Below are 25,032 nucleotides of genomic sequence, written 5' to 3' on the forward strand. Positions count from 1 at the left end.
GATATTCTCATCTGTGAAATGAGAACACTGCCTGCCTACAGAGTGGTCATTAGGATAACATTAAGGAAAGCAAAGAACAGATTTCGTGCCAAGCTGAGCAGAAATGTAAATATTCTTCCATTTTCTTCTTTTCATCTGTCATTTTTAAATAAGGGAACAGGATCCCCAAGAAGTGAAGTGATTTGCCTACAATTCAGTAGCTATCTCTTTAGACACACCATTTCCCCTTCCCCCCGGGTTCCCTCCTAAAGGCCTGTGTTTCTCAGCGTGAGCGCTCTGCTTCACCCCTGCCTTTTGATGACGCCACCAGCTTTCCTGCCTGCCCGAATCTGGACATCTCAGCCACCCTCAACTCTTTTTATTCTCCTTTACCTTTCAAATGAGCCCATCACCAAGCCTGGACGTTTTGCCTCTTACATGTTTTTTGAACTTCTTCCCTGTTCTGCATTTCCACTGCCTTAACTTGGTTCCTCCCCATTTCAGCCTGAGATTTTATCAGTAAGCAGCCTCTGCCAGAATTATCTTTCTAAAATACAAATCGGATTGGGGCGCCTGGGTGGCTCTGTCGGTTAAGCTTCCGACTTCGGCTCGGGTCATGATCTCAGGTCCGTGAGTTCGAGCCCCGCGTCAGGCTCTGTGCTGACGGCTCGGAGCCTGGAGCCTGTTTCAGATTCTGTGTCTCCCTCTCTCTCTGCCCCTCCCCTGTTCATGCTCTCTCTCTGTCTCAAAAATAAATAAACGTTAAAAAAAAATTTTTTTTTAAAAATACAAATCGGATCATATCACTGTCCTTTACGGTGCACACTGCTTCACAGTTGTGCTCTAACTAGCCACACCAGCCTGACCTCCTGTCACCACGACATGCCCTCTCTGTCCTGCACCATCAAGCTGTGCGCTTGCTTAGGCGAGAACTGTTCCAGCCGCAGTGCTCTGACTGCTGAGAAAACATCGGTGCCTGCAAACTCCTGTTCATCCTTGAAGACTTTGCTCTCTTGCCCGGCTGCAGTTACACATTGGATTCTTCAGTTTCTTGCAGCACCTTCTACCTACTTAGAGTCTCATTTTAGTAATTCCCTCCTGGTGTCCCTTCCCATTCATTGAGCAAATGCTTTCTTCTCTCTTTAAAGCGTTCCCCTAGATCAGTGACTCTCAACCCTGGCTGCACATTAGAGTCACTCTGTTGAAGACCACTTAACATCAGAATCTCTGGAGAGCCTTCCCCTGTACCCCACCCACCCAGGATTTTCCTTTTTTGCTTTTTCTTTTTTTTTTTTTTAAGTTCCTCAAGGGACTATCATATTGTGAGGAAGGTTGAGAAGTACTTCACTAGACATCATATCTAAGGTGCCTTTCAAGTAAAATACTCTCTTAGTCTAGAACTTAAACAGTCTTTTTACATATAAGAGCATTCAAGTAATCAAACCACAAATTAGAAAACACGTACAGAAACAAAATAATTCATGGTAAGAGTCAGTGAGAGCAATATGTTGTGAAATAATATTTGTATAGAAACTCTCATTTTCTGGTTCTATCGTAATTGTTAAACCTGAATATAGACAAATAGGGTAAAATGTTTTTCTGTAATTTTCCCCTAATTACAAAACAGGGAGGTGAATGTTATTTATATAAAAATGTAAACAGATTTGACTGAATTCTTGGTATCCTTAAGAAATGTCATTTAGAAGATAATACAGAAACAGCAATATATTATTAAGGAAGTATTTTCTTATATGCGCTTGGTGAGAGTGTGTTCTTAAATTATTAAATAAATTTTAAACTCTAACATTAGGTTTTTAACAAATTGCCACCAGGAACTTTGGAGGAAGAATAGATAACAAAATAACCTAGTGCTGATATCACGAATTTACCCAACCCCAAATAAGATTCTGTTTCTCAAAAGTGCATTTGATTTGAAATTTTCAACTTGTTTGATCATAGGACTTCTTAGTAAATATGCTTCTAACGTAGGGAATTTGTGTGTGTGATTAACTTTGTCTTTGAATTTCTTGATTCAAGTTTTATCTTGTTTGAATTTAGAAATTTATTTTTCCTGGCTGTTTGCCAGGTGTTTTCCTAATGTTTGTAATTCAGGGATGCTTTAAAGGGCAGGGATGACAGTTATGCTGTTGCTGAATCATTTCTGGTTGAGTATATTTGAATATTCTGTCTGCATTTGGTTGGTTATATATTAAACTTCTTAATTTTGATATTGATATTCTTTGGACTCCTTTATTTTTTACTTCCTTTCTTATAGCATTGATTATAAAATCAATACACACTTTATTTACTAATAGTTCATGTGAGTTAGTCATTGGGAACAATAAGGTACAGTAGGAAAAGTTTCGGCTTTGGACTTCACTCTTTTTTTTTTTTTTTAATTTTTTTTTTTTAAACATTTATTTATTTTTGAGACAGAGAGAGACACAGCATGAATGGGGGAGGGGCAGAGAGAGAGGGAGACACAGAATCTGAAATAGGCTCCAGGCTCTGAGCTGTCAGCACAGAGCCCAACGTGGGGCTCGAACTCACGGACCGCGAGATCGTGACCTGAGCCGAAGTCGGATGCTCAACCGACTGAGCCACCCAGGCGCCCCTGGACTTCACTCTTTTTAGAACAGATGTTAGCATTGGTTTTGAGACTACCTTAGCCCAAGAGCCCAGCATCTTTTAAAATACAAGATTATTATTGATGTTATCTTGACTCCATTCAGGAAAAAAGATAGGAGTGAATCAATAGATGAACAAGAGGTCTCTTGGTTTTTGAGTTTTTGTTTTTCGTTTATTTTGTTTTCTGTCTCTGGTAGAGTATCTGACAATGAAATAGTTTGTTTTTGAGAGCAGAAGCCACATCCCAGGTTGATCTTACTAGTGTTGTGTTGTGCTTTTTTTTTTTTTTTTTTTTTACGAAATTTATTGTCAAATTGGTTTCCATACAACACCCAGTGCTCATCCCAACAGTTGCCCTCCTCAATATCCGTCACCCACCCACCTGTCCCTCCCACCCCCCATAAACCCTCAGTTTGTTCTCAGTTTTTAGGAATCTCTTACGTTTTGGCTCTCTCCCTCTCTAACCATTTTTTTTTTCTTCCCCTCCCCCATGGTCTTCTGTTAAGTTTCTCAGGATCCACATAGGAGTGGAAACATGAAATCTGTCCTTCTCTGTATAACTCATTTCACTTAGCATAACACTCTCGAGTTCCATCCATGTTGCTACAAAAGGCCATATTTCGTTCTTTCTCATTGCCACGTCGTATTCCATTGTGTATATAAACCACAATTTCTTTATCCATTCGTCAGTTGATGGGCATTTAGGCTCTTTCCATAATTTAGCTATTGTTGAGAGTGCTGCTGTAAACATTGGGGTACAAGTGCCCCTATGCATCAGCACTCCTGTATCCCTTGGGTAAATTCCTAGCAGTGCTACTGCTGGGTCATAGGGTAGGTCTATTTTTAATTTTTTGAGGAATCTCCACACTGTTTTCCAGAGCGGCTGCCCCAGTTTGCATTCCCACCAACGGTGCAAGAGGGTTCCCGTTTCTCCACATCCTCTCCAGCGTCTATCGTCTCCTGTTTTGTTCATTTTAGCCACTCTGACTGGCGTGAGGTGATATCTGAGTGTGGTTTTGATTTGTATTTCCCTGATGAGGAGCGACGTTGAACATCTTTTCATGTGCCTGTTGGCCATCTGGATGTCTTCTTTAGAGAAGTGTCTATTCATGTTTTCTGCCCATTTCTTCACTGGATTATTTGTTTTTCGGGTGTGGAGTTTGGTGAGCTCTTTATAGATTTTGGATACTAGCCCTTTGTCTGATATGTCATTTGCAGATATCTTTTCCCATTCCGTTGGTTGCCTTTTAGTTTTGTTGGTTGTTTCCTTTGCAGTGCAGAAGCTTTTTATCTTCATGAGGTCCCAATAGTTCGTTTTTGCTTTTAATTCCATTGCCCTTGGGGATGTGTCAAGTAAGAAATTGCTGTGGCTGAGGTCAGAGAGGTTTTTCCCTGCTTTCTCCTCTAGGATTTTGATGGTTTCCTGTCTCACATTCAGGTCCTTTATCCATTTTGAGTTTGTTTTTGTGAATGGTGTAAGAATGTGGTCTAGTTTCATCCTTCTGCATGTTGCTGTCCAGTTCTCCCAGCACCATTTGTTAAAGAGACTGTCTTTTTTCCATTGGATATTCTTTCCTGCTTTGTTAAAGATTAGTTGGCCATACATTTGTGGGTCTAGTTCTGCGGTTTCTATTCTATTCCATTGGTCTATGTGTCTGTTTTTGTGCCAATACCATGCTGTCTTGATGATTACAGCTTTGTAGTAGAGGCTAAAGTCTGGGATTGTGATGCCTCCCGCTTTGGTCTTCTTCTTCAAAATTACTTTGGCTATTCGGGGCCTTTTGTGGTTCCATACAAATTTTAGGATTGCTTGTTCTAGCTTTGAGAAGAATGCTGGTGCAATTTTGAGTGGGATTGCATTGAATGTGTAGATAGCTTTGGGTAGTACTGACATTTTGACAATATTTATTCTTCCAACCCATGAGCACGGAATGTTTTTCCATTTCTTTATATCTTCTTCAATTTCCTTCATAAGCTTTCTATAGTTTTCAGCATACAGATCTTTTACATCTTTGGTCAGGTTTATTCCTACGTATTTTATGATTCCTGGTGCAATTGTGAATGGGATCAGTTTCTTTATTTGTCTTTCTGTTGCTTCATTATTAGTGTATACGAATGCAACTGATTTCTGTACATTGATTTTGTATCCTGCGATTTTGCTGAATTCATGTATCAGTTCTAGCAGACTTTTGGTGGAGTCTATCAGGTTTTCCATGTATAATATCATGTCATCTGCAAAAAGTGAAAGCTTAACTTCATCTTTGCCAATTTTGATGCTTTTGATTTCCTTTTGTTGTCTGATTGCTGATGCTAGAACTTCCAACACTATGTTAACAGCGGTGAGAGTGGACATCCCTGTCGTGTTCCTGATCTCAGGGAGAAGGCTGTCAGTTTTTCCCCATTGAGGATGATATTAGCTGTGGGCTTTTCATAAATGGCTTTTATGATGTTTAAGTATGTTCCTTCTATCCCGACTTTCTCAAGGGTTTTTATTAAGAAAGGATGCTGAATTTTGTCAAATGCTTTTTCTGCATCGATTGACAGGATCATGTGGTTCTTATCTTTTCTTTTATTAATGCAATGTATCACATTGATTGATTTGTGAATGTTGAACCAGCCCTGCAGCCCAGGAATGAGTCCCACTTGATCATGGTGAATAATTCTTTTTATATGCTGTTGAATTCGATTTGCTAGTATCTTATTGAGAATTTTTGCATCCATATTCATCAGGGATATTGGCCTGTAGTTCTCTTTTTTTACTGGGTCTCTGTCTGCTTTAGGAATCAAAGTAATGCTGGCTTCATAGAATGAGTCTGGAAGTTTTCCTTCCCTTTCTATTTTTTGGAATAGCTTGAGAAGGATAGGTATTATCTCTGTTTTAAATGTCTGGTAGAATTCCCCTGGGAAGCCATCTGGTCCTGGACTCTTATTTGTTTGGAGATTTTTGATCACTGATTCAATTTCTTCGCTGGTTATGGGTCCGTTCAAGCTTTCTATTTCTTCCTGTTTGAGTTTTGGAAGTGTGTGGGTGTTTAGGAATTTGTCCTTTTCTTCCAGGTTGTCCAGTTTGTTGGCATATAATTTTTCATAGTATTCCCTGATAATTGCTTGTATCTCTGAGGGATTGGTTGTAATAATTCCATTTTCATTCATGATTTTATCTATTTGGGTCATCTCCCTTTTCTTTTTGAGAAACCTGGCTAAAGGTTTATCAATTTGTTTATTTTTTCAAAAAACCAACTCTTGGTTTCATTGATCTGCTCTACAGTTTTTATAGATTCTATATTGTTTATTTCTGCTCTGATCTTTATTATTTCTCTTCTTCTGCTGGATTTGGGGTGTCTTTGCTGTTCTGCTTCTATTTCCTTTAGGTGTGCTGTTAGATTTTGTATTTGGGATTTTTCTTGTTTCTTGAGATAGGCCTGGATTGCAATGTATTTTCCTCTCAGGACTGCCTTTGCTGCATCCCAAAGCGTTTGGATTGTTGTATTTTCATTTTCATTTGTTTCCATATATTTTTAAATTTCTTCTCTAATTGCCTGGTTGACCCACTCATTCTTTAGTAGGGTGTTCTTTAACCTCCATGCTTTTGGAGGTTTTCCAGACTTTTTCTTGTGGTTGATTTCAAGCTTCTTCACATTGTGGTCTGAAAGTATGCATGGTATGATCTCAGTTCTTGTATACTTATGAAGGGCTGTTTTGTGACCCAGTATGTGATCTATCTTGGAGAAGGTTCCATGTGCACTCGAGAAGAAAGTATATTCTGTTGCTTTGGGATGCAGAGTTCTAAACATATCTATCAAGTCCATCTGATCCAATGTATCATTCAGGGCCCTTATTTCTTTATTGGTCCTGTGTCTCGATGATCTATCCAATGTTGTAAGTGGAGTATTAAAGTCCCCTGCAATTACCACATTCTTATCAATAAGGTTGCTTTTGTTTGTGATTGTTTTATATATTTGGGGGCTCCCGTATTCGGCGCATAGACGTTTATAATTGTTAGCTCTTCCTGATGGATAGATCCTGTAATTATTATATAATGCCCTTCTTCATCTCTTGTTACAGCCTTTAATTTGAAGTCTAGTTTGTCTGATATAAGTATGGCTACTCCAGCTTTCTTTTGACTTCCAGTAGCATGATAGATGGTTCTCCATCCCCTCACTTTCAATCTGAAGGTGTCCTCAGGTCTAAAATGAGTCTCTTGTAGACAGCAAATAGATGGGTCTTGTTTTTTTACCCATTCTGATACCCTCTGTCTTTTGGTTGGAGCATTTAGTTCATTTACATTCGGTGTTATTATTGAAAGATACTGGTTTAGAGTCATTGTGATGTCTCTAGGTTTCATGCTTGCAGTGATGTCTCTGGTACTTTGTCTCACAGGATCCCCCTTAGGATCTCTTGTAGGGCTGGTTTAGTGGTGATGAATTCCTTCAGTTTTTGTTTTTTTGGGAAGACCTTTATCTCTCCTTCTATTCTAAATGACAGACTTGCTAGATAAAGGATTCTCAGCTGCATATTTTTTCTGTTCATCACATTGAAGATTTCCTGCCATTCCTTTCTGGCCTGCCAAGTTTCAGTAGACACATAGTCACAAGTCTTATCGGTCTCCCTTTATATGTTAGAGCATGTTTATCCCTAGCTGCTTTCAGAATTCTCTCTTTATTCTTGTATTTTGCCAGTTTCACTATGATATGTCGTGCAGAAGATCGATTCAAGTTACATCTGAAGGGAGTTCTCTGTGTGTCTTGGATTTCAGTGCCTTTTTCTTTCCCCAGATCAGGGAATTTCTCAGCTATTATTTCTTCAAGTACACCTTCAGCACCTTTCCCTCTCTCTCCCTCCTTTGGAATCCCAATTATGCGTACATTATTTCGTTTAATTATGTCACTTAGTTCTCTAAGTCTCCCCTCATACTCCTGGATTTTTTTTATCTCTCTTTTTCTCAGCTTCCTCTTTTTCCATAATTTTATCTTCTAATTTACCTCTTCTCTCCTCTGCCTCTTTAATCCACGCTGTGGTCACCTCCATTTTATTTTGTAGCTCATTTATAGCATTTTTTAGCTCCTCCTAACTGTTTCTTAGTCCCTTGATCTCTGTAGTAATAGATTCTCTGCTGTCCTCTATACTTTTTTCAAGCCCAGCGATTAATTTCATGACTATTATTTTAAATTCATTTTCTGCTATATTGCTTAAATCGTTTTTGATCAGATCGTTAGCTGTCGCTACTTCCTGGAGTTTCTTTTGAGGAGAATTCCTCCGTTTCGTCATTTTGGATAGTCCCTGGAGTGGCGTGGAACTGCAGGACTCTTCCTCTGTGCTGACTGGAGTAACTTGCGTTGGTGGGCGGGGCCGCAGTCAGACCTGTTGTCTGCCCCCAGCCCACCGCTGGGGCCACAGTCCCGACTGGTGTGTACCTTATCTTCCCCTCTCCCAGGGGCAGGACTCACTGTGGAGTGGTGTGGCCTCTGTCTGGGCTACTTGCACACCGCCAGGCTTGTGGTGCTGTTTCAATGGGATCTGACGTATTAGCCAAGGTGGATCTGCAAGGTGCACAGGGGCGGGAGGGGTAGGCTTAGGTGGTCTGCTTTGGGAGGGGCCCTGCAGCACCGGGAGGGAGGCAGACCCTTCAGAGGGATGGATCCGCAGAAGCACAGCGTTGTGTGTTTGCGCGGTGCAAGCAAGTTCCGTGTCGGGAGCTGGTTCCTTTTGGGATTTTGGCTGGGGGATGGGCAAGGGAGAAGGCCCTTCCCAGCGCCTTTGTTCCCCGCCAAGCCGAGCTCTGTCCTCCGGGGCTCAACAACTCTCCCTCCCGCTCTCCGAGCAGAGCTGTTGACTTATAACATTCCAGATGTTAAGTCCCACTGGCTGTCAGAACACACTCCATCCGGCCCCTCTGCTTTTGCAAGTCAGACTCGGGGGCTCTGCCTTGCCCGGCTGGCTGCCCCTCCACCACCCCGGCTCCCTCCTGCCAGTCCATGTTGTGCGCACCGCCTCTCCGCCCTTCCTACCCTCTTCCGCGGGCCTCTCGTCTATGCTTGGCTCCGGAGAGTCCGTTCTGCCTCTCTTCTGGTGGTTATCTGGGTAAATTAGGCAGATGTGGGTGGAACCTAAGCAATCAGCAGGACGTGGTGAGCCCAGCGTCCTCCTATGCCACCATCTTCTCCGGGGTTATCTGTTGTGTTGTGCTTTGACCTGGTGCCAGATAATTGTTGGGTTAGTTTCATTTTGGAATGAAGTTCCACTATAATATGAGTATTAACTCCATATTCATTCATTCTGTCAGTTATAGACACATTAATCTTTTATCACACTTTCTCTAGTTAGAGCTAAATGAGAGCTTTACTTTCACAACTAAATTATGACCCAGTGAAAGAATCCATTCTAATGCTGTTTCTTTAACATCTCAGTTAGAGACTTCTGGACGGAGAATGCTTTTTTATGTTTGATGTTAGATTTCAGTTTCAAAAGAAAATTAAGCAGTTAAGTGGATATTGGGTGACAGCTTACAAATTTGGTAGTAGGTTGTGGGAATAGTCTATACTCCATCAAAAATTTTCATGGATATTAACTTAACAATTTTTGAACACTTATTCTTCTCCTTTTGCTACATTTTCTAAAGATTTTTCTTAGCTTATAATTTTCTTAATTTGGAGGAATGTGTGGGAGTTTAAGGTGATCATAATGTCAAGGAATAATAGGTTGAAAAAAATTCTTCAACATGAAGAAAAAATAATATTGCATGAAAATATTTTAAAATCTTGTGCCTAAAGGATCTTCCAAATCATTAGCACTAATGTTCAGAGTTTGTACTTCTTGCCCTTATAAGGACAGTATGTTACCCCAGTATCTTCGGATTAGTTTACTGTGAACATATTTTATTTTATATGAATAAATAATTTGAAATGAAATTCATAATGTTGAAAGAAACTTGGGAGCTGTGTTTTAATATTCTGTAGTGAAACAAGTCATTTTCAATGCAAATGTACCTACCTAACACATCTTTTTGGAGGTTTATTTTATTTGATGTTTATGTAGCCATTTCAGCCTTCTCAGGCTTCTTGTTTGCATAATCTGCCTTTTTCTATCTACTTACCTCCATCCTATTTATATTTTCATATTTAAATTATGCCACTTATAGGCATATGTTTTTACACTTTTATAATCCATTCTGTCAGTCTCTGTCTTTTATTCATAATGTTTAGTCCATGTACATTTAATATAACTGTTGATAACATAGGATTTTGTTCTACTATTTTACTATTCTTGTTTGTCCCATCTCTCTCTCTCTCTCTCTCTCTCTCTCTCTCTCTCTCTCTCTCTCTTTTTTCCCCTCTACTACTTCTGTTTAGGATAATTGAGTATTTTGGGAATTCCTTTTTAATTTCCCAATTCGCATATTTTTATGGTTGCTCTGGGAATTACCATAAATAACCTTAACTTCTCAGGTTACTTCAAGTTAAAATTGTACCTCTTTCTTATAATGTATAGAAATGTAATAATGTTGTCATAGTTACCCTTCCCCATCTTTTGTGCTATCATTGTCATATACAGTAAAACCTTGGATTACAAGTAACTTGTTCTGAGAGTGTTGTGCAAGATGAGCAAACATAATAAATTTTAACTTGATAAACAACAGTGTCTTGCATTTCGAGTCGTATATGATGCTGAACATCACATGATCACAACTGGGCCAATGGTTCTTGAAATATGCTTTGATATATGAGTGCTTTGGATTACATGTTTCCAAAACAAATTATGCTTGCAAACCAAGGTTTTACTGTATGGTACAAATACATACATTATAGTTCCCATAACATAGTGTTATATAAATGCTACTTTGATTAGTAATAGTTAAGAAAGCAAGAGGAAAAACTAGTCTTTGGTTTTTATCTACATGTTTACTATTTCTAATGCTTTTCATTCCTCAGATCCAAGTTTCTATCTGGCATCACTTCCTGATGGCCTGAAGGGCTGAAGAAGGCCTGAAGGCCTGAAGAAATTCTTAGCATTTCTTGTAGTGTGTGTCTGCTGACAATTTTGCCTTTATTATTAAAGGATATTTTTGTTGGATACGGAATTCTGGGTGGACAGTTGTAGACTCTGGATTCTGTGAGGTTCCATCTTCACAATATTGTTTTATTTCAGCAATTAACTTTGGTGAACTTATTTTTGCAAACTCCCTTTCCTGTGGTGAGCAGCAACTGAAATCTCAATTCTGTTGTTTGTTTGTTTTTTATTTGTTTTTTTCCTTAGCTGGACTTTTGGGAGTCTGTCTGCATGTGTATCATTTAGGGGTCACCCAGAGACTTGAGCAGAGTTTATATACAGGATTTAGGGACTTCTCTTTTGAGGCTCTTTCTTTTTGGGGAACTAAATACAGAGTCAAGAAGTAGATCCACATATACATGGTCAGTTGATTTGCAATAAAGGTGCAAAGGCAATTTAGTGGAGAAAAGATAACCTTTTCAACAAATGGTATTTGAAAAGTCATGTATCTTTATGCCAAGAACAAAAAACTTTGATTCATATCTCATAGCATATACAAAAATTAATTCAGAATGAATTGTAGACTTTAAAACAGAAAACTATGAAAAGTCTATAAGAAAATATAGGAGATAATCTTTGTAACCTTGGATTAATCATAGGTTTCTTGGCAACAACACTAAAACACTAAAACATGATTCAGAAAAGAAAAAAATGATAGGTCAGACTTAATCAAATTAAAAAAAAAATTGCTTTTTACAAAGCACTGTTAAGAAAATAAAACAGTAAGCTGTAGACTGGGAGAAAATATTTGCAAATCACATATCCAATAAAAGACTTTTGTCCAGAATATATAAAGAGCTCTCAAAACAATAATAAGAAAATAAGCCACCTCATTTTAAAAATGAACAAAAGATGGGGCACCTGGGTGGCTCATTCAGTTAAGTGTCCAACTCTTGATTTTAGGTCAGGTCATGGTCTTATGATTTGTGAGTTCAAGTCCCCCATTGGGCTCCATGTTGACAGTACAGAGCCTGCTTGTGATTCTCTCTGTCCCTTCCCTGTGTGTTCTCTCTCTCTCTCTCTCTCTCTCTCTCTCTCTCTCTCTCTCTCTCTCAAAATATATAAATAAGGTTTTTTTTTTAATGAACAAAATATTTAATCAGATACTTAACCAAAGAAGATATGCAGATGGCAAATAAACACATTAAAAGATGCTCAACATTACTAGGGAAATATAAATGAAAACCACACTGATAAAGAGGGTTCAAGATGGTAGCATAGGAAGATTCTAAACTTCCCTCTTCGCACAGACACAACAGATTTACAGCTACATGTGGAGTAATTTTCCTCTGAAAAGGACCTGAGAATAAGATAGACAGTGGCCTCCACAACAAAAGGTAAAAGAGACGCATCAACCAGGGTAGGAGAGGCAGTCAGACAGGGTGACCTCACAGCAGGAGGGATTTCCTCAAATATGGAATACTCCCTCAAAGAATTGAAGGATTGTGCCTCACACTGGATATGCCAACCCTGGGAACTAGTACCAGAAAGATGAGCCCCCAAAATGTCTGTGTTTGAAAATCAATGGGAATTAAGACCAGGAGAATCATAGAATTTTAGGGAATGGAGATCCCTTTCTTAAAGGGCTTGTATACAAACCCATTCACTCTGAGATCCAGCACAAAAGCAACAGGTTGAAAAGCATCTAGACCTTAAATGAGGGACACCCCTTTACTAATTTAAAAGCAGCTGTTGGAGAGGCAGGAATTTGCAGGAACTTTATCTGGGGACAGAAGTACTGGTAGATGCCATTTTTGTAATCTCATCCTAACTTGGTGGTGACTGAGCTGACTGGTGCTATTTTTGGTGCCCTCTCTCTAGCTTCCTAGCACCAGAGGGTATGCTCTTCGCCACCCCATGTTGTAACTGGCCTGGGCAAGTGCCCCATGCCCCACCCACCCTGCTCAGCATCTTAGCAGCAACAGGATTGGGTGAGCTCCCTGAGCCCCCACCCACCTCACACAGTGACCAAAGCCACAACCAGGAAGAACAAGCAACTCAAACCCCTCTTTCCCTGTGCAGTGCTAGAACCACAATTGGGACAACCAGGGCAACCAGGCCGGGTGAGTGCCCTGAGCCCCACCCTTCACACACAGCAGCCACATCCCTAAAACAATGGCAGGCACTCACAACCCATGCAAGAGACACACACAGAGTGCCTGATTCTGGTAGCCAGGGGAGATTGTGCATCTGGGCCACACAGGAAAGCTCCTGCACAAGACCAATCTTTGAGTACTCAGGAAGGTAACTGTTTTGCTTAATGCATATAGACAGAGAGACAGGCAAAATAAGGAAACAGAGGGATATGTTCCAAACCAAAGAACAAGGCAAATCCCCAGAAAGAGACCTTAATAGAACAGAGATAGAGATAAGTAACCTGCCTGAGAAAGAGTTCAAAGTAATGGTCATAGAGATGCTCACTGATCTCATAAGAGGGTATGAACACAGAGAAAACGTCAACAAATAAATAGAAAATACGAGAAACTACCAAACAGAAGTTATAGTAGAACTGAAAAAATATACCAGAGTTGTTCAACACCAGAGTAGATGAAATAGAAGTACGACTGTGTGAACTGGAAGACAAAGCGTTGGAAAACATCCAGACAGAGCAGCAAAATTAAGAAAAGAATTTTAAAAAGTGAGGATACCTTAATGGATCTCTGAGACAACCTCATGCCTACTAACACTCACACTATAAGGGTTCTAGAAGGAGAAGAAAGAGAAAAGACTAAACAAATTATTTGAAGAAATAATGGGTGAAAACGTCCTTAATCTGGGGATGGAAACAAATAGTTAGGTCCAGGAATTCCACAGAGTTCCAGATAAGATGAAACCAAAAAGAAAAATAACTGGCGCACATTATAATTAACGTGGTGAAAGTTAAGGATAGAGAGAATCTTAAAGACAGCAAGAGAAAAAGCAACATCTTACATCCAAGGGAAACCCCATAAGGCTATCAGCAGATTTTTCACCAGAAACTTTACAGGCCCTAAGCGAGTGACATGAGACGTTCAAAGTACTGAAAAGAAAAAACTGCCAACCAAGAAGGAGCGATTGGGAGTGTTGCAGAAAAGGGAAACCTAAAGGAATTCATCACCACTAAACCAAGCTTGTAGGAAATGTTAAAGGGACTTCTCTAAATTCTGAAGCAAAGTCACTAATTAATAATAAGAAAATGTATAAAAGTAAAAATCCTACCAGAAAAGGTAAATAAATAATAAAGGTAGTAGATCAGCCACTTAGAAAAGCAAGTATGAAAGGTAAAAGACAACAGTAGTTTAATTAAAATTACAATAATTAGTTAAGGAATATGTAAAATAAAAATGTAAAATGTGATATCAAATATATAAAACATGGAGTGGGAACTAAAATTACAAAGCTTTGGAATGCAATTAAAGTTATTATCAACTTAAGAGAGACTGTGTATACATAAGATGTGTGTAAATCTTGTAACCACAAAGAAGAAACATAAATACACAAAAGGATAAAGGAATAAAACCACATAAAGAAAATAAAGCACAGGGAGGAGGGAGAGAAGAAAAAAAGAACAGAGAGGAACTTCAGAAACAACCAGAAAACAATGAACCAAATGACAGTAAGAACATACTTAGTAATAATTGCTTTAAATGTAAGTGGTCTAAATGCACCAGTCAAAAGACATAGGGTGGCTGAATGGATAAGAAAGAACAGGAATTTTCTATATATTGCCAATAGGAGACCCACTTCAAATGTAAAGACATACACAGACTGAAAATAAAGGGTTAGAAAAAGATACACACCATGCAAATGGAAATGAGATGGAGTAGCTATAGTTATATCAGACAAAATAGACTTTAAAACAAAGACTGTAAGAAAAGACAAAGAAGGGTATCACATAGTGATAAAGAAGTAAATCCAACAAGAGGATATTACATTTGTAAAAATGTATGGACCCAATATAGGAGGACCTAAATATATAAATCAAATATTAACAGAAATAAAAGAAGAAATAGCAATACAGTAATAGTAGAGAACTTTATTTTTTTCTTTTTAATTTTTTATTTTATTTGTAGTTCAAATGCAGGGTTGTATTAGTTCAGGTGACGCAGCAGTTCCATACATCACTCAGTGCTCATCACAAATGCATTCTGTAATCAGTAGTAGGGGTCTTTAATACCTCTTTTATCAGTGGATAGATCATCCAGACAGAAAAGCATTAACGAAAAAGTGGCCCTAAGTGACGCATTAGACCAGATGGGCTTAATAGATACATGCAAAACATTCCTTCCAAAACCTAAATACACATTCTTTTGAAGTGCACACGGAACATTCTCCAGGATAGATCACATGTTAAGCTACAAAACAAGTCTCAGTAAAGTTAAGAAGATTGAAATCCTATCAAGTATCTTTTCCAACCACAGTGGCATGAAACTAGAAGTCAGTTATGTGAAGAAAACTGGAAAAAAACCACAAACACATGGAGACTAAACAACATGCTGTTAAATAACCAATAGGTCAATGAGGAAATCAAAAAAATACCTGTAGACAAATGAAAATGGGAACACAGTATTCCAAACTCTTTGGGGTGCAGCAAAAACAGTTCTAAGAGGGACTTGTATACTGATACAAGCCTACCTCAAGAAACAAGAAAGGGGCGCCTGGGTGGCTCAGTCGGTTGAACGTCCGACTTCAGCTCAGGTCACGATCTTGCGGTCCGTGAGTTCGAGCCCCGCGTCGGGCTCTGGGCTGATGGCCCAGAGCCTGGAGCCTGCTTCCGATTCTGTGTCTCCCTCTCTCTCTGACCCTCCCCCGTTCATGCTCTGTCTCTCTCTGTCTCAAAAATAAATAAATGTTAAAAAAAATTTTTTTTTAAAGAAACAAGAAAAATATCAAATAAACAATCTAACTTTACATTTAAAGGAACTAGAAAAAGAAGCCCAAAGTTAATAGAAGGAAGGAGATAATACCGATCAGAGTGATAGTGGGGGAATGAACTACATCCACATGCGCGAGAAAAGTTTAATGAAACTAAGAGCTAGTTCTTTGAAAAGATAAACAAAATCAACAAACCTTTAGCCAGACTCCTCAAGAAAAAATAGATGGCCCAAATAAATAAAATCAGAAATGAAAAAGAAGAAATTGCAACCTATACCACAGAAATACTAGGGATCATAAGTAAATACTGTGTACAGTTATATGCTGACAGATTAGTCTAGAAGAAATGGATAAATTCCTGGAAACATGGAGTCTTCTAAGATTGAATCATGAAGATACAGAAAATCTGAATAGACCAATTATTAAGATGAAATTTGAATCAGTAATCAAAACACTACAAACAAATAAAAGTCCAAGTGCAGATGGCTTCACAGGTGAATTCTACCAAACATTTAAACTATCCCAGAAATTATAATGAAAAATTGAAGATGAAGAAATACTTCCAAATTTATTTTACAAGGCCAGCATTACTCTGATACCAAAACCAGACAAAGACACCATTATAAAAAAGAAAATTACAGGCCAACACCCCTAATAAACACAGATGCCAAAATTATCAGCAAAATATTAGCAAACTGAACTCATCAAAACATCGAAAGAGATCATACACTGGAATCAAATGGAATTCATTCCAGGGATATAAAGATGGTTTAACATCTGCAAATCAATCAACATGATACAACACATTAATAAAATGAAGAATAAAAATTATATAATCTCAGGGCGCCTGGATGGCTCAGTCAGTTAAACGTCCACCTCTTGATTTCGGCTCAGGTCATGATCTCATGATTCGTGGGAGTGAGCCTCACATTGTGCTCTGCACTCACAGCACAGACCTTGCTTGGGTTTCTCTTTCTGCTCTTCCCCTGCTTGTGCTAGCACTCTCTCTCTCTCTCTCTCAGAATAAATAAAATAAACATTAAAAATGTATATTATCATCTCAATAGGTACAGCAAAAATATTTGACAAAATTCAATATCCATTTATGATAAAAACTCTCTAGTGGGTAGGGAGGGCCTGTACTCAATAAAGGTCATTTATGACAGACAAACAGCTAACATACTCAGTGGATGAAAAGATGCAAAGTTTTTTCTCTAAGATCAGAAACGAGACAAGGATTCCCACTCTTGGCAGTTTTATCCAACGTAGTATTCAAAATCCTAGCCACAGCCATCAGACAAGAAAAAGAAATAAAAACATCCAAATTGGAAAAGAAGAAGTAAAGCTGTTACTATTTGCAGGCAACATGATACCATATACAGAAAACCTTAGAGTCCACCAAAAACCTATTAGAGCTAATAAATGAATTCAGTAAAGTTACAGGATACAAAATTAATACACAGAAATTTGTTGCATTTCTGCATACTAATAATGAATTGTTGGAAAGAGAAATTAAGACAATCTCAATTACACTTGCATCAAAAACAATAAAATATCTAGAAATAAATTTAACCAAGGAAGTGAAAGACCTATACTCTGAAAACTATAAAACACTGATGAAAGAAATTGAAGATAACATAAATAAATGAAAAGATATGCTGTGCTTTTGGGTTGGTAGAGTTAATGTTTTTTCACAGAAGTGGAACAAATCCTAAAATTTGCACAGAACCACAAAAGACCCAAAATAGCCAAAGCAGGCTTGGGAAAGAAGAACAAAGTTTGAGGTATCATGTTCTGAAATTTGAAACTGTACTGAAAAGCTATAGTAATCAAAACAATATGGTACTTGCGCGAAAACAGACACATAGATCAGTGGAACAGAATGGAGAGCCCAGAAATAAACCCACACCTATGAGGTCAAGTAACTTATGACAAATGAGGCAAGAACATACAATGGGGAGACGACCATCTTTTCAATAAGTGGTGTTAGGAAAATTGGACGGCTACATGCAAAAGAATGAAATTGTGGACTGCTTTCTTACACCATGCACAAAAATAAACTCGAAATGGATTAAGACCTGAAACCTTAAAACTCCTAGACAAAGCAAAGGCAGTAAGACATCATTCTTAGCAATGTTTTTTGGGATACGTCTCCTCAAGCACGGGTATCAAAACCAGAAATAAACAACTGGAACCACATCAGCTAAAAAGCTTTTGCAGGGTGAAGGAAACCATTAACAAAATGAAAAGGCAGCCTACTGAATGCAAGAAGATGATTGCAAACCATATATCTGATAAGGAGTTGATATCCAAAATACATCAACAACCATATGTCACAAATCATAACAACAACAGCAAAACAACCCAATTAAAAAACCGACAGAGGACTTGAATAGATATTTTTCCAAAGACAGCATACAGATGGCCGACAAGCACATGAAAACATGCTGAACATCACTAATCATCACAGATATGTAAATCAAAAGCAGTGAGGTGCTACCTCATACCAATCAGAATGGCTATTATCAAAAAGACAAGAAATAACATGTGTTGCTGAGGATGTGAGGAAAAGGAAACCCTTGTGCGCTCTTGGTGGGAATGTAAATTAGTGCAGCCACTATGGAAACAATTTGGAGGTTCCTCAAAAAATTATAAATAGAATTACTATGTGATCTAGGAATTCCACTTCTGGGTATTTGAAGAAAACGAAAAGAACAGTTCAAAAAGCTGTACTACCTTTATGCTTATTTACAATAGCCAGGACATAGATGTAACCCAAGTGTTCATCAATAGATAATAAATGGACAGAGAAGCTGTGGCGGGTGTGTGTGTGTGTGTGTGTGTGTGTGTGTGTGTGTGTACACAGTGAAATATTACTGGAATATTACACACACTAATATTACTCAGCTACAAAAAGAATGAAATCTTGCCATTTGTGACAACATGGTTGGACTTCAAGGATATCATGCTAAGTGAAATAAGTCAGAGAAAAGCAAACACTGTATGATTTGACTTATATGGGAAATCTAAAAAAACCAAAATGAACAAACAAAACAGAAACAGACTCATAGATAAAAAGAACAAACTGGTGGTTGGGAGAGGGAACCGACAAAATAGGTGAAGGGAATTAAGAGGTAAAGAATTATAAAATAAGTCTCATGTTGTATACAGCACAGGAGATATAGTCATTAATATCGTAATGATTTTGTATGGTGACAGATGGTATCTAGACCTATTATGGTGATCGTTTTGCGATATGTAAAAATATCAGGGCACCTGTGTGGCTCAGTCTGACTCTTGACTTTGGCTCAGGTCGTGATCTCACAGTTGGTGGGTTTGAGCCCTGTGTTGGGCCCTGTTTATTAAAAAAGGACCGGAGCACTTGGATGCCTCAGTCGGTTAAGCATCTGACTCTGATTTCAGCTCAGGTCATGATCTCATGGTTTGTGAGATTGATCCCTGCATTGGGCTCTGTGCTGACAGTGGGGAAGCTGCTCCGGATCTTCTCTCCGCCTCTATCTCTGCGCCTCCCGCACTCACTCTTCCTCTCTCTCTCTTCTCTCAGAATAAATAAACATAAAAAAATAAAATTAAAATATCAAATCACTCTTATTCACCTGAAACTAATATAATATAATATCTCAAGTATAATTTAATAAAATAACTAAGTGAGACCACACTAAGTTACCATTTCACACCCACTAAAATAATTAAAATGAAAAAGATTGACCATAAGTGTTGGTGAGGTTGTAGAACAATTGGAATTCTCATTCACTGCTAATAAGAATGGTGGAACCACTTTGGAAAATCCTTTGTTCGTTTCTTTAAAATTTAAACACGCCTTTGTTGCCTTATGGTCCACTTACTCCTAGGTATTTACCCAAGAGAAGTGAAAGCTTATATTCCTATATATACTTGGACAAGAATGTTCATAGCATTTTTATTTCTGACAGAAACTGGAAACAACTCAGATGTCCATCAGTAGGCGAAGGCTGTTCAATGAACTGTGGTCCAGAATGTTGCTAAGCAGATAGCAGTCTTATGAAATGTTTCTCCCCTGCCCAATGTGGACCGCCAGCCTTTTAGCTTTTGGCTTTCTGTAACCGTTTTCTTGCTGCCCACTGTTCAGCTCCTAAGCCCGTGTCACGTATTTATGGTTTGGTTATGTCTTTGGTATTTCTCTTGCTGATTTCTGTTTCAATCAGAATGGACCAGTTATGCTGTGATAATAAATAGTCCTAAATCCCAGTGGCTTGAAGTAAAGGTTGGTTTCTTTGTCGTGAACTGCATGTCCATTTTGGTGCAGCTAAGAGTTCTATTCCCTGTCGAGGGAGGAGCCCTCCTCCGAGACATTGCTGGTTGCTGTGAATGTTGACTTAATGTAAAGTTTTGATTCGTAGGAGTTAAGACAGATTTTCAAGCTAGACTGCTTTTTTGTCCCATCATCATTAGTTGACTTTTATCTTATTGTAGGGTGCATTAAAATCTTTAATGACATCAGTAACTGTAACTTTTAATCCACAGCACAAAAAATTAAAATACTTTTCAACTTGTATTTACCTGGTAAATGCTATTTTTAGTCTTTTATTCCTGTGCGTTGGGACAAAGAACCAAGATCCAGAGAGAGTAAACGAATTGGCACTTGCTACACAGCAGTGAAGCTGAACTAGAACCCAGGGTTTCCATTTTAATATTTTTGTGTAAATTGGAGCAAAATAAATGTACTATCTACTTACACGTTTTTAATTTGACAGTCTCTTCAGCAGGCCGCATTTAAGAGAGGTCTCGTACACCTTTTGCCGGTGGCTGGAGCACGATGGATCCCCCAGGGGCACTGGACGCGGAGGATGAAGTGGGGCCGTTAGCCCATCTTGCCCCAAGTCCTCAAAGCGAAGCTGTTGCCCATGAATTCCAGGAGCTGTCCCTGCAGCCCAGCCAGCACCTGCCCCCGCTGAACGAGAGGAAGAACGGTGAGCTCTTCAGCATGTGTGGTGGGAGCTGGATTTAAAGACTCACCCCTTCATGAGTCCAATTGATTCCTGTTTGGTAGTAATTTTTCTTTTTTCTTTCTTTTTTTTTTTTTTTTTTTTTGTCAGTTACCCTGGGCAGGCTGTCATGGCGGGGAGAGCCTTGTGGGTTATTGGCTGGTTTTGAGTAACAGGCAGAATTTCACTTTCCATCCAGTTCTTTCATTTATTTCCCCAATAAGTGTCTGGTAGCAGTATTCTCCTTGGAAACAAGCTTTAGATGCAACCATTTTAGTACCAGCAGATTTCATGCTAGAAGATACTGGAAGGTAGCTTCCTGCACTGATCCTGGGGAAGGTTGACTGTGGATTTGACTAGATTCTCCTCCCATTTTTCCCGTCTCCAGTGTGTTGCACCTTAATTTCAAGATTGATAAAATTTAAGCTATCCTAATGATTACTAAGAAAAGAAGAATTTTTTGTTTGAGTGTTTTTCTATTAATCGTTACAGGATATGACCATGTTGTCATTCTCTGCCTATCGTTGTATACAAAATGAATATTTTCTATCCATTTGGTATCTGTTCAGGAAATTTTCATTGATCACAAAGGCTTCCCATCCTCTCTGGAAAACATCATACTGTCCATTTTTAATGTAAATGAGTAAGGATAGACGATAGACACTTATTTTTAATACTTAAAACATAAAAACTAACAAAATGTTAAAATTTATAAACACATCAAGCACTTATATTAAAAGGGCCACATTAAGAATTACAGCTGAATTTCTTAGGCTTTCCACCGTTCTGATGAGTTTTACATTTACAAATAATAGTTTTTAAAAATTGTAGATTTAAAAGCCTGAGGAGATAAAACCATTCCCTTGTAAAACACTTCCTTTTGTACCTGGTTACTGTTTTTCTGGGTTCTGAGTCCTAACCAGGCCTTTTCATTATTGGCCTCACCTTCTTCAGGAAAGTGGAGAAAAGATGTATGTTATGATTCTTAGTTCTTTAGTACATGTGTTTGGAGTGTATTTGTTCTCCATTCAAATAAGGCTTCTGGTACTTGTTCTCGGGCATAACCCTTGTCCGCTGTGAGTGGTGAAAAGCAGCATTCTGGCTCAGGTGCTGTCAGGCCCTTCAGGAGGCTGTCGTTGAGCAGTGGCTTTAGAATCTTCCATTTTTCTTAGTGGCTTGGAGAGTATGACCACATTTACTGAAGCATGACCAAATGCGATCAGGTTCACACTGCACATTTGGGCCTGGATAGTGTTCAGATTCTTATCCTCAAAAAATGAGTTGCACTGGTATGAAATTGCAATAACACACAATTAGTCAGGAAAATGGTAGGGAAATGTATCGGGCAAACCTGTACTTCGTGATCGGCTTGACACAGCGCACCATGTTCTCTTGCAAGAATGTTGCCTTGAATATGTATGCCTGAATGTAAGCTAAGCCCAAATATTAAGTAGCCTCCCCTTAGAAACTTTTGGGAAGTGGAGTAAATGGTAAGAATTTTAATTTTTTAATTTAGCTACGTGTCCATAATTAAAATCACATTTTTATGATGCAGTGCGATAATATAGACGGATTCCTTCATTCACACTAATATTTCATAGAACCATCTGGCTCAGACTCTATCCGTGAATCTTTGGGGGAAATGCTTTTTTTTTTTTCCTCATCATCAACAGAACCCCTTGGCATCATGCACCTAGTGCTAAAATCCACGGTGCGTCTTCACTACTGTCTCTTTCGTCTGAGTTACAGCAGCTTTTGAGTATATGTATGACCTGATACCACAGATTTTCTGTCTAAACCACAAGTACCATCGACAAAATGGTGTGTGTGTGTGTGTGGTGTATTGTCATATACTCATAATCTCTATAGCATAATCACTCTTGTGACTTGTGATTGGTTATAACATTTTATGGGGCTTCAGTTCCTGTTTTAGAATGTAATTATCTGTTTTCTGTGAGTACGTAACGTATTCACTGGCTTAAAATGTACAGGGTACCAATGGGTACACAGTGAAAAGAAAGTCACTTCCCAGTCTTTCCCCTGAGCCACATGATTCCTTTCCTGGAGTTCACTATTATCATTTGTATCCTTTCTGACAGAATTGTATTTGACTACTTTTTTAAAATGAGTTTTTGAAACTGTTCTTTGCAACGACACTTAGTACTTCCGATTTTAAGGTTATAACCTAGAAATAATTAATGTGTTGGCCTTCTCCGCCCCCTCCCCCCCGTTTATGATTCTACTAAGATATTTTTATAAACATCCTAAAACTAGCTTTAAATGAAGTTAATTTTTAAGCAAATGTTTTCCTCAAGTACTTTTTTTGTTCAATATTGAGTAAATGAAAGAATATCTTATGAAATGCTATGTAAAGACTCAAATAGCAGACAGTCTCTTCTTTTTTTTTTTAATATGAAATTTATTGTCAGATTGGTTTCCATACAAAACCCAGTGCTCATCCCAACAGGTGCCCTCCTCAGTGCCCATTACCCACTTTCCCCTCCCTCCCACCCCCCAATCTCTTCTTTTTTAATAAGTGACTTCAGGCAGTTAAAAAGCTTACCTTATATTCAGGCATATACTCTGATGTCAGGCTTATGATATATTAGCTTGATTTACATATATATTCCAAGGCATACATGGAATCCTTTGTATAGCTATCAGAAATCTACATTTTTGATAGTTATATGAGTCAAGTGGAATCACATCAAGCAATTATGGAATTAGAAAAAGCATAACTTTCTTACCCTACTGATTTTTTCATGTTTGTGCTTCATTTTTAAGTCTTCTTAGTGCCCTGTTTAGATTATATCATATACAAAATGTGAATCTTAGCCTCGAAATTAATTAATACAAAAAACTCTTCAGAGTATTATGAAATAGTCCGATTTAGGTATTTTCTTGTGATTGTGTTTCATTGTTAGCCCTAAGCATTTGAATTTCACTTGTTTGAATTATTTCCCTTTCTAGTTGGGGGCAAAATGAAGACACTTCAATTTGGATCAGTGTGTAGAAGGATCATGTCACCAAATAGTTTATAAATAAACTTAATGAGAGAGAAGTTGACATCTAAGTAATGACTCCAGGATCCTCCCTTAGTTTTGACTGATACTTATGTTGGCAATGTAGTGGCATAGCAGAACATTCCTACTACTGTAGCACATGTGAAAGATAAGCTGGGGCTGTTCTTTACCCCTGAACGTGTGGCCGGTGGCACCTCCAAAGTAAGGCCACCAATTAGGCCATTAATTCTTCCCAAGAAGTGAGTTTTTCCTAAAAGAAATGTGGATATACAGAACACATAAATGACAGACTTTTACTGAAACAGCGCACACACAGAGAACTTGAGCTTTGTTTTGATGTTTTACACAGTATTAACGTTCCTTCAGATGGTAAACACTGGCAGTAAAGGGGAAATCAGTCCGAGGGACAGTTAGTTGTTTTTTATTGTTCACGTGGGAAAAGTTCAGATGCTGTAAGTTGAATACAGCTTCGTAAAGGCAGGGAAAGGCGAAGTAGATGGAATCGACATGCCTCCAAGAGCTCCAGCCCTCTGCGTTGTGCCCCGGACTAGGGGAGATCACAGCAGGAAGGCTTTGGTTCCCGAGGTCATTTGCAAGACCGAGAAGTGTGCTGGTTGGTGAATGTAAGCTTTTGAGTCACTCCCAGCATTGACAATAAAGCAGATAAGTTGACATAGATTTCCCTTTTGCACAACAGTTTGGTATTTTAACACTTGGGACAGCTCTGAAAATGAGGCACAGTTCAGTCGTGTTCACATGGCCACAGGTAACGCCCCAGGCCGGCTGTCAGTAGTATGGAGTAGGTGGAAAAATAGTGTCTGCTACTTTCTCTTCCGTTTATTAGCAGACTTTTTGAAACTGTATTTACTTGGGAACAGCGTGTTTTAGGCCTCAGTGAAGAGGAGACTTTGTCATTCTTATTTTAAACTTTGACGCTTCTAGTTACCGCACTCGTTGGGTTTTTGATTTCATGGTCCCGTTTTGAGTTTTTTTCCCTAAGATTTTCCGTCCATTAAATTTATCACAATGGACAGTTTTAGACCATCTCTTGTTCTGCTCTTGAATGATTATACTAAAGAGAAAATAGTTCATTCAAAAGTTTGTTGCACACGAGGGAACACAAGGTAGTTCTTTGCATTAGATTCAATACAGGTATCAATACATTTGCACACAGATAACTTTGCCTTGCCGTGGAACTCGGCTAAAGAAAATTGCTTGCCTTGTACTATAGAAAATAAATGGTATTTGTTCAAAGCTGATCTTTTCTTCATGCAACATTTCCTCATTCCTCTTTAACCTGTTAGGTTTACTGTCACTCTAGGTGTTTGGAAATGCACAAAGGTGGTGAGCATTTCTCTGGACCAGAACCCTGTTCCTTAAGAGTATACATGAGATGGGGTGGCCATCTGGAGATTGGTGAGGAAAAGGGAGAATATTTCTATTTTTCTCTGGAGCAGACAGCCAGACATAAGATTCTCAGAGTGTCGTAAGTGGGAAGGAAATAAATAGATGCTAAA

General features: G+C 38.6%; 1 protein-coding gene across 7 annotated transcripts in view; it reads left to right on the forward strand.

The window, feature by feature from the left end:
- Positions 1-25,032, forward strand: part of MRTFB (myocardin related transcription factor B) — a 201,054-nt gene that overhangs the window by 54,050 nt on the left and 121,972 nt on the right. For all 7 annotated transcript variants that reach the window (XM_053894394.1, XM_019468630.2, XM_019468636.2 and 4 more), the window contains exon 2: positions 20,262-20,477. In XM_053894394.1, coding sequence (XP_053750369.1) covers positions 20,324-20,477 — 154 coding nt within the window. In that variant the 5' untranslated portion in view covers positions 20,262-20,323. The remainder of the gene's footprint in view (positions 1-20,261; positions 20,478-25,032) is intronic.

The sequence above is a fragment of the Panthera pardus genome, unplaced genomic scaffold (genome assembly GCF_024362965.1).
Source record: "Panthera pardus isolate Hobbes unplaced genomic scaffold, ASM2436296v1 HiC_scaffold_5, whole genome shotgun sequence".
Lineage (NCBI taxonomy): Eukaryota > Metazoa > Chordata > Mammalia > Carnivora > Felidae > Panthera > Panthera pardus.